At 32.8% G+C, this 10,464-nt stretch overlaps 1 protein-coding gene across 1 annotated transcript; it reads left to right on the top strand.

The window, feature by feature from the left end:
• LOC128179273 (protein O-mannose kinase-like) lies at positions 1 to 4,417 on the top strand. Its single transcript, XM_052846653.1, has 2 exons — positions 1 to 309; positions 3,635 to 4,417. Exons 1-2 carry the CDS (start codon positions 1 to 3, stop codon positions 4,415 to 4,417), a joined length of 1,092 nt encoding a protein of 363 aa, XP_052702613.1.
• The last annotated feature ends 6,047 nt before the right edge of the window (positions 4,418 to 10,464 follow it).

Genomic DNA, 10,464 nt, shown 5'->3' with positions numbered 1-10,464 from the left:
ATGAAATCAAAATGGAGGCGAAGTCTACTCGTTTGCATATTTATGTATCTCTCCTTGTTATGTATATTAAGAGATCATCTCTTACCAGAAAATATATTTGGGACACAGAAAAAGCACACTATTTCTCCTGAACAAAACTTCACTTGCATCTGGAGTGTCGTGGAAAACCGCGAAATATGTAAACCGGTGTGTAATCATGGCTTCTTTGCACTTTACGGAATGGAAAAATGTCACCCCTTCCTCACTTGTGAGGATATTGAACAACTCAAATTAGAAGGGAACATAGGAAACTCAGGATATGTGAAAGAGGCAAGAATTAAACTGTATACATACAATAAATAATTTAGTATTATAACTTCATTTTGTTTAGTAGTATGTAAATAAAAGAACACACTATTCCGATAGATTGAAACCATGTTGGTACGTATTGTATTATATATAATATTTGTGATTACATTGGATTTAACCAGCAGTCGTAACTTCGTTTTCCCGAAAGAAAAAGAAAATAAAATGTTTTGTGAGAAAAAAATGTCTCAATTCAAAAGTTGTTTGAACTATCGCGAAGCTATGAGGTTCATTTTCAGAGGTCCATTATAAAACCTGTGTATTACATATGAATTCCAAATCACGTTAAATGGTGGTTGAAAAAAGTGTGAACTGATAGTGCAATTTTTTTAAATTACACCCTTGACCTTAAACCATCATTGCAAATTGTAATAAATTATATAACTGTTAAAATAATTATTTTTATAGGGATTATACTTAAGTATTTGATGCCATTACAATCATTTGGAAAATTGTTAACTTAACCCTAACTCTTAGGTTATAAATGGGTTTTACGAAACTAAGTCATTTTTTGCCGAACCATAGTCTACTGTATTTCTGTTGTCGCAAATTATACCATCTATAATCCAATCCAATTAAGAATAATCAAACCCATAACAAACAGACAAGAACAATAAACTTTTTAAAACATGATTTCTTTTTGAATGAATTGAAATGTAGATGTCTTACTTTTGGATGGTTTTTAATCTTTCGATAAATGCGAAAAAATTATATACATTTAATAGGATATCAGACAAAGAAACAAACACTCAATGAAAGCCGCCAAAATCACCAGCAAACATTCCACTCTCCTCACAAGATTAAAATGAAAGAAAGCGCCTCCATTAAAAATCTTAGGAGCTTTAGAGCTACATCTTTTGTAAAGCTTCTGAGGATTTTAAAGAAAATTTTACTGATGATGACGAGTTTTATTTATTGTTCTTATAACAATGGACGTGTGGAAATGTAAAATTCATTAAATAAGATCATCATATATTTTTCAAAAGGTCAGACCGAAAATAAATCTTCATCAATAAAAACATGCTTTGGTCTAATCACATTGCTTTGTATAAAGATAACAATACAATGAAAGAAAACCGCATGATCGAGTTGTGATTTTTATACGTGGAAGGGCATGATTCACTTTTAAGAAAATATATAATGCTTCATATATTGAGTAAAGGAAAATTGAGTAAAGGAAAAGATAGCTTATTCTCGTAGGACGATGAACTACATTTTTGATAAATAATGTGTCTGATATGATATAAACCAGTACTTATTTATATGGCGATGAAGTTAGAAGTATGTATTCTTTATTCACTGTAATTATATTAAGTATTGTTTCTTTTTAAATGATTTATGTCTTAATACAGGTAATTGTTAATTAAGATGTTGCTATAAAATTATACTTAAGTTCAATTTAGATGGATATTACGTACAAGATAATAACATACTGTTTTTGCTTATGATATATTAGCAGGGATCATGTATAAATGTCCCAAAGCAAGTACATATGTGCATCACTTTGTCCGTAATAGATTTACTTATTCACTGTACGAACCCTTAATGGACGCTATTTATTGTGAGTACAAGTAAAACCTGTCACAAAGTCTTTTTCTAAACTTCCTCCTGGTGCTACGCGCCTGTTTCTTAAGTGTGATTATTAGTGATTGTACATGAAATGAGTTTTTCTTCATTGGACAATTAAATCTTATCTATAATAACATTTTTATAATTTAGTGATTATCGTATCCATTCAAGAAATGTTTAAGCATCTTTTCGTCATCAAGCTATGGAACCCTGACAGGGCTATGTAGTTCACTATCGCATTGATTATTACTGAAAGAAATGAAATGAGTTTTTCTTCATTGGACAATCAAATCTTATCTATAATAACATTTTTACAATTTAGTTATGATCGTATCTATTCAAGAAATATTTAAGCATCTTTTCGTCATCAAGCTATGGAACCCTGACAGGGCCATGTAGTTCACTATCGCATTTATTATTACTGAAAGAAATGAACTGAATTTTTCTTCATTGGACAATCAAATCTTATCTATAATAACATTTTTACAATTTAGTTATTATCGTATCCATTCAAGAAATATTTAAGCATCTTTTCATCATCAAACTATGGAACCCTGACAGGGCCATGTAGTTCACTATCGCATTGATTATTACTGAAAGTAATGAAATGAGTTTTTCTTCATTGGACAATGAAATCTTATCTATAATAACATTTTTACAATTTAGTTATTATCGTATCTATTCAAGAAATATTTAAGCGTCTTTTCGTCATCAAACTATGGAACCCTGACAGGGTCATGTAGTTCACTATCGCATTGATTATTACTGAAAGAAATGAAATGAGTTTTTCTTCATTGGAAAATCAAATCTTATCTATAATAACATTTTTACAATTTAGTTATTATCGTATCTATTCAAGAAATATTTAAGTATCTTTTCGTCATCAAGCTATGGAACCCTGTAGTTCACTATCGCACCAGCACACCATCAACGTTTGCGTAGATAGTGCGATGGTACGATAGCGGGAGGACGATGATGCAATCGCACGACAACGTTTAAAAACCAGTAATCTTCGTCTATAAAACTATAATTTAGCCCTTTTAAATATGTTAATGTCTAGTAAGAAGGACATGTTTAATTTGTAACACCTAATTATTATTAGAGAGTCAAGTTTATTAATCGAGTAAGGTCAATTTCTTGTATAAAATCCATTCCTGAAACGATTTCTTTAATTGCGCATGTGCAAAACAACCGATAGAACGATGGTGTTATGAAGCAATGACGCGATAATGAAGTAGCGAAGATACGATAGAACATCACTTTATCGCTATCGCACTGTATCGCCCTTGCATTGTCGCGCCATCGCATCATCGTTATCGCGCTTATGCACCATCGCTACATCGTCATCACACAATCGTTATATCATCATTGATTTATCGCACTTCGTCGATTGTGCAATGATGCGATTATGAACTTCATGGCCCTTTCCGGATCCTATGCTATCCGTATTCCACAACCCCGCGAACTTATCGTAACTCTGACTGAGGGTTTTTGATTTAGGTCAAGGTCAAATTATCACCAATTACACAATCACTCAAACAGGTCCCGCATGATTGGCGTCAGTCCATCTTAAGTAAAAATGTTGGTAGCACAGACAAATAAATAAATATTTTTCCTACCTGCAAGTTTATGTTTTGATTCAAAAAATTATGTATATATTTTTATCAAAAGTTTTTTTTATAATGAAGTGTTCAAACAATATCTTTCATCCTGTTTTAAGGTGTGGCATTCTTATTGGCAGAAGTTTCCGGTTGTAGTAAAGAAATTAAGGAAATTTGATCGGGCGGGAAAAATTGCAGGCCCTGGATATCTCCAGGGAATAAATCTGATGAAAAACTTCTACCGGCCCTCTGTCCTACTACAGCTAGTGGGCCATTGCAATGATACCATTGTCACAGAGGTTCACAGACTGCTTGATGCAAGGGATTTGGAGATTCGATTTAAGGAGTATCCCCTCTATAACACTTTACACACCAGAATGCAGTTATGTGTGAGCTATGTAGATATACTAAGAACCCTGCATTCTGGACACGATGGAAAAATATACGTCCAATGTGACGCAAGAAATCTCCAAAAATTAGCAGGACAATTTCTTTTTACTGAGGATTTCCGATTAGTTCTTAGTGACGTCGACTCCATGGAAACCATTTTAGTGAACGAGACGAATAAGAGGTTAATTAAATGCACTGTCTGGGGTAAAGTTACAGGGAGATTTCCTGCCCCCGAGGAATTGTGGCCTTACAAAGAGAGATATGATGCTTCCAAATTGCCGCTATACGACGAAAAAATCGAGATCTGGAAGATTCCAGACGTGTGTCTGTACTTTCTAGGTGATGATGTTTCTACACGTCAACTTAAACGTTCTCTTAAGGACATCCACAAACAGTGCAAGAACCGCAACCCAAAGAAACGACCAACCGCTGAACAAGTGTACAAGACATACCTGACAATTTATAAAGATATGATTAAAAGTAACTTCTCTGGCTTCAAGGAAACAGTGTAAAATTGTATATAAACCATTCATGTTACATGATAAACGGTTGTTTGCATTTTGTACACATATTCTACAAAACAATAAGACAGTCTTCATAATTCTTCAAGTTAATACTAGATATAAATGTTTCAAGTTCTGATGTTTCGTCATTAGTAATACTGTTATGTATATTTGATATACATTTTAGTTGACTTATCTTTCCTAGTTCTAATGTGGGAGTGTATTGCTCAATGTAACACGTATTCAAATATATGAAGTCGATCTAAATCAATAATCTAAATCTGTATCCCTCCTGATTTATAACTGCCTTTTAGTTTTGCAACTGCCATAATAAATAATTCAAAAATAAATGCAAAATTGTCAAAGTATAAACTAAATACGCTTTGCTTGCAAATCAATTAGTTTTTAACTTGACTGTGCAAGATGAGTAGTCAAGATATTCATTTTGTTGTTTGGGGTGGGGGTGTAAGGGAGGGTGATTCAGTTGATTTATCGATATGAAAATTACTTATTCAGTCGCATTACTGGGAACGTATCTTTCAATCTAATTAAAATTAGATGTTGGATCCGCTCGCTATGTAGCGAGTAAGCAAGTGGATCTAAATCTTATTTTAATTAGATTGCATATCTTTCTACAATGAACTACTGAACACTAGAATATGCATGGGTTTAACTGACCGCTGTAGACTCTTTAGACCATTATTTTGTTATTGTATATATCAATGTTATTGTAATTGTATTGCCCGAATTAAATTTAGGAATAAGTTGCAAATTTGGCTCGTAGTGTCATCACTTACAAAGACATTGGAAAATGTAAATATTTTTGAATGAACATTGATAGTACAAGCACCATATTTTTATATATCTTTGTAATATTTGGCGTAGAAATCGAAATCATTTCAATATTTTGTACATGTTATTTAATGCACTGTGAAATAGGCAAGCTTTCCCTTCCTCCTAAATTTTTATCAACAGTAAACATTTTAAGTATCTGGCAATCGTTTTCATTTTATTTAAGTAATAAGGAATCATTCTTTGAGTTTTATGAGGTGATAATTTTGCATGGTCGGGGTGTGATCAAATCCAATAAAGTCCGCAGGGCTTTATGATAGATTCGATCACGCCCCGACCGAAATTATCACCTCATAATTTTCAAAGAATGATTCCTCATTACTTATATTTATATAGTTTTTAGCCATCGTACGATTAAATATTTAAATATGAATAGAGCCTCCGTCACAACTGGTCGTACGTGTTTGGTGATCGTGCGTGTGCTATGGGTTTTGCCTGTCGCGGCTCCTGTGGTTGATTGTAGCGTTAAAAATCATATTGAAGTGATTGCTAGTGTAACGTAAGACAAACGGACGTTTGACGAGCCAGTCGTAGGTGTCAAGTATAATTTTCTTTAAAGACGGGTTGCCACTCGCAACGTGTGTTGCCCGTAGGAACCGTACTTCCGACTGTCGTACACCAGACGTACGTTTGTAATGCTGTTATGGGATTTATCACTGGACACATCTATTGTAACAGGTTTTATTGCAAATACTGATGAATGATATGTGGCTCTGAAACATACACAAACATACATAAACATACACATCACAAGACAACACAAACACATATATCAAGTACAATAACTCCATTTCATTATTCAATCACATTTACTACTTTAATGAAATGGAAAATAGATCAAATTAAAATCCAATCAATTGTTCATATTTCACCATTATTATTAAGAATGATCAATATGTAAATTTATCTTATACATGTATATGCATAATTATGACTTTTATGACTTTGAGATATAAATGTCAAAAATAAGTATAGACACAGTTTAGATAATCTGGACACCACATACATTTATATGTTAGTCACACAAAACATAGATCTTATCAGATGTATGGTGTCAGAACCTATGCAATTGACATCACTGTAAATTACTCATGTAGGAATGACTCTACAAATCAACCAAATAAATAATTGATTACTGATTAAATAATAACTTTAATAAAATGCATTTTAACCCTTTATTTTAATTTATAATTTATTTTTTTTACACAAGTTAATAAAGTTAATAAACTCTCTTACTTTAGGTCTTAGTCAAAGTCAGTATAGAATGGAACATATAACAGACCGCTCTCAACAGTAGTCACTGGAGAAATTAAATCAAACACCCACAAGTTACACAAGTTAATAAAGTTAATAAACTCTCTTACTTAAGGTCTTAGTCAAAGTCTGTATAGAATGGAACATATAACAGACCGCTCTCAACAGTAGTCACTGGAGAAATTAAATCAAACACCCAAAAATCACTCTACCTTCAAAGAATTCAACCTTTCACCCTAAAACCAACCAACCAAAGTTAAGAATCACTAGACCATGAACAACAATCTGAATACTTTATACTTTACATGTATGGAATCCCATAAGTGACTTTACCAAATAAATAACTTGAATAAAACTGTATGATATTTATCTTTTGTAAGCAAGTAAATACATGTATTGAAACGTCAAAAGAACTCCTAGAAAAAAAGACAATTGTTCTGTAATTGCTGCTTTTTTAATTAGACTAGCTAAACTGGTCGACACAAATGAAGAATGTTTTGAAAACATTCATTTATCTTTCGTATCTAAAACCAAAAAAATATGAAAAATGTAGAAGAAAGTCTGTGCTAAAATCTAATTTCAGCGAATCAACTATCAACTTAAAATTTTATTGGCCAATGTAATACATTTAAGCATTGAATCATTATTTTTTGAAAGATATAGTCTCATAACTGCAGCGGTGTGTGCATACAAATTGGATAACGCGCGCTAGCGCGTTATGAAAATTTGTATGCACACACCGCTGCAGTTATGAGATTATATATTTAAAAAAATAATGATTTAATGCTTATATTTACATTTTTTTAAACTTCTTGCTTTGTCTGCAAATGTATTTTAAACGTCAAAATTTCTGTTTTATCCTAAGGGCAAGTTCAACTTAATGGAAGAGCCACTGTAACAGCCACAAGCGTGAACTTTGATTCTCGCTTGTGACGTTGCATTTTACAGCGTTCAACGTTTGTGACGTCATAATAAAACTAGTCATTCTAACCTTTGAGTACCCTGTGTGTGTTACAGTCTTATAACTGCAGTAGTTTTTCATACACTTAATATGCAAAAAAATATGTGGAATGTAAATATGTATCTTTAAATAATTTTACAATTTTGTTAATAATATGTTGAACTTTACAACTTCGAAAAAATCTTTGACGAAACTATTAATTGAAAGTAAAAAAAAGCCACATCGTATTACTTTGTTTTTACAAATGTTATTATTAAAAGGATGACACCATTTACACTTCATGCATTTTAAAAATCAAAGTCTACAAATATTTTTCTGATATTCTGATTTTGATACAATTATGAAGACATTTTTACTAAGTTTTAATGGTCATATGAGATGATAATCATTATTTCCAAAATGGAGAAAGTACTTTGTTTAAAACAAAAACTACCATACTCAGGAAAACAACAACTTCCTCTATAGCTGCAATAATGTAGCCCTCTCCGATTTTTTATATCTGATGTTTACTGGAGAGGGCTACAATTCTATAGGATCTCCTTAATGGTGCAAAACTAATTTTTAATGCGGCTGACTTCGGTCTGTGAAGATTGATTTTATATTTGACTTCTTTTAGATAAAATGATTTTTTAATTCAGGTTAAACAAACTAACCGTATATAAATCAAAACCAGATAAAACACATCTGCATGTGTACCAGTCGTCTTTTTCAGCAGCCATGACAGTTCTCGCGTGATTTTAAGGGATTTACCCTTAGAGTTTTGATGGACTTGATTACATGAACATCAGTGTAAATAATCGATCTTACCTCCTTCTACATGTATCACTAAAACATCATTTAAGGAAATGGTATATAACGGAAAATTCATATTTACCGCGTTAATTATGTTTAAAATAGGGGAATTCCTATATTCAGTTCAAGATCCGCTCCTAAATTCTCATTGGCTGTCCCAAAATAAAACCGGTCAAGGTCAGTAAACATGGCGGACAAATTCAACTTGCGTTGTTGACATAAACGAAAAATAACCGATATATGGACTATACCTGATATTTTTGGATTTAGTTATGCCGTTGACATCTACAATGTTTGAGTTCAGGTAAGAAATGCAGATGTTATTGTCCTTTATACACGATTTAAGACGAAATTGATGCGGGAGTGAAACACTCCCGCACTTGCATCATTACGGAGATCCTATGGAGTTGTAGCCCTCTCCCCCCCCCCAAAAAAAAATCGGGAGAGGGCTACATTATTTGCAGCTACTTCCTCTAATACATGTAGTTAGATGTGTTAAAGTTTTTGTGTAGTTAGTTTTTAATGAGTTAAAAATATCATTCTGCGCGTAAAGATCATTTTTTTTGTACATCTACTACTTCTCATATCTACATGTACTTCAATATTCAGTTCCTTTTTGTCCTGTTCTTCTTCTTTGCCTTCCATCTTTTAGTCAAAAAGAACGCATTTGTTTGTTTTAATTAGGGTTTTAGAAAGGGGTTTAAAACTAAAAACTTTGACTTGATTTTGATGAATGGTAAAACTGTTGATTCTCTAATCCTTACGTGGATTTTTTTCATATTCATTTTTCATAAAAATACTGTTTATGGGCAATTCGCACGCACCACGAGGCATTGGTGTGCGCATTACGTAAGTGTGACGCACGTTTACTGTGCGTTCAATTTATATGTTGACGTAGAACACATGCGACTTGCAGTCAACGTACGTATAACGCAAGGGTCAAGTGAGATCTCCTGACATCATTCGTGCAATTCAAATCGTACGGTCATCTTACGGGTTCCTTGAGAGAAGCGCAAATGCAGCGTAAGCAGAATCCGCGGTGATTGTTGTGCATGTCCAATAGCCACCGTGCGTGCTTACGGGAAGCGTGTCTCGCAAGAATTTCATTAAAATCCGCCTGTAGACCACCCGTAGAAGCACGTACGACCAGTTATGACTAAGGCTTAAGGGTTCGCTGGCGTCATTTGAAGTTATGGGTTATAAAGTACAAAATCGATACGTAGTGTTATCACAGGCAAAGACACCGGAAAATGTAAATATTTTCTTATCAATCAACCATGCATCCATCCCATCTCGAAAGTTGCAATGTAGACATAATCAGAGAGTATCCACATTAATTTCTGTTTAATATTTTGAATAAATTGAATTCGATAGAAAATTAACCATGTAATGTTGTATAGAATATGACGAACAATTAAAGTAGATATAATTTAACGTTTTGATTGTTTTCCATAGCAATTGAAATTCAAAGTCGGATATAAGCTCTTACTGGTTTACTTGCTTTAGGGGATATTTTCCCCAAAAAATGAATAATCGATACAAATAAACTCTCTCTCTCTCTCTCTCTCTCTCTCTCTCTCTCTCTCTCTCTCTCTCTCTCTCTCTCTCTCTGTGTAGCAACTCTGAAAATTGTTTTTTTTATTTGAAAGAATAATTTTGCTATCGCCATACATTCTTTGCAAATTTACGTATAAGATAGTATCTCTTACCTAAATAAATCACGCACTGATTGTAACTATATGTCAATTTTTCACATCTTCCTTTTCCCATTAACATTCTGGTTGTTTTCATTTTCCAGAGACAAAGCTGAATCATGATCGATCCCTTCTCAGCAAATGTTTGACTAAAGTATTTTTTTACTTGAAATCATAGGTTTGACACTTAATGTAATTAAAAAATCCATAAAGTCATGTCTTATATACTTGGGGTTTTTTGTGTGTGTGTTTCAAAATATACTCCATACGTATACCCCTCTTTCATTACACGTATCTAGCCAATTTCCATTTTTTGCAGTTTCAAATAAAACTAGTTTTAAATATGAATTTTTAAATCCAGTATAATGTGATATACGCATTCCAGTGATCATTTTTTCGGTTAAACGGACAAAAAAACCATTTTTTTATGGAAAATATACCAAATAAGACAATGAAATTTATCACAGAATTATTTCTATTAACTCTAATTATGATGCTTTCTG

The sequence above is a fragment of the Crassostrea angulata genome, chromosome 4 (assembly GCF_025612915.1).
Source record: "Crassostrea angulata isolate pt1a10 chromosome 4, ASM2561291v2, whole genome shotgun sequence".
In the NCBI taxonomy this organism is placed as follows: Eukaryota; Metazoa; Mollusca; class Bivalvia; order Ostreida; family Ostreidae; genus Magallana; species Magallana angulata.
The sequence above is the reverse complement of the archived record's forward strand: the minus strand, read 5'-3'. Positions and strand labels throughout refer to the sequence as shown.

Excerpts from the sequence above, each read along its gene's own strand:
- LOC128179273 (XM_052846653.1), top strand. The coding sequence starts at position 1 with ATGAAATCAAAATGGAGGCGAAGTCTACTCGTTTGCATATTTATGTAT. Across the intron at positions 310-3,634 it reads ACTCAGGATATGTGAAAGAG|GTGTGGCATTCTTATTGGCA; the intron begins GCAAGAATTAAA and ends TCCTGTTTTAAG.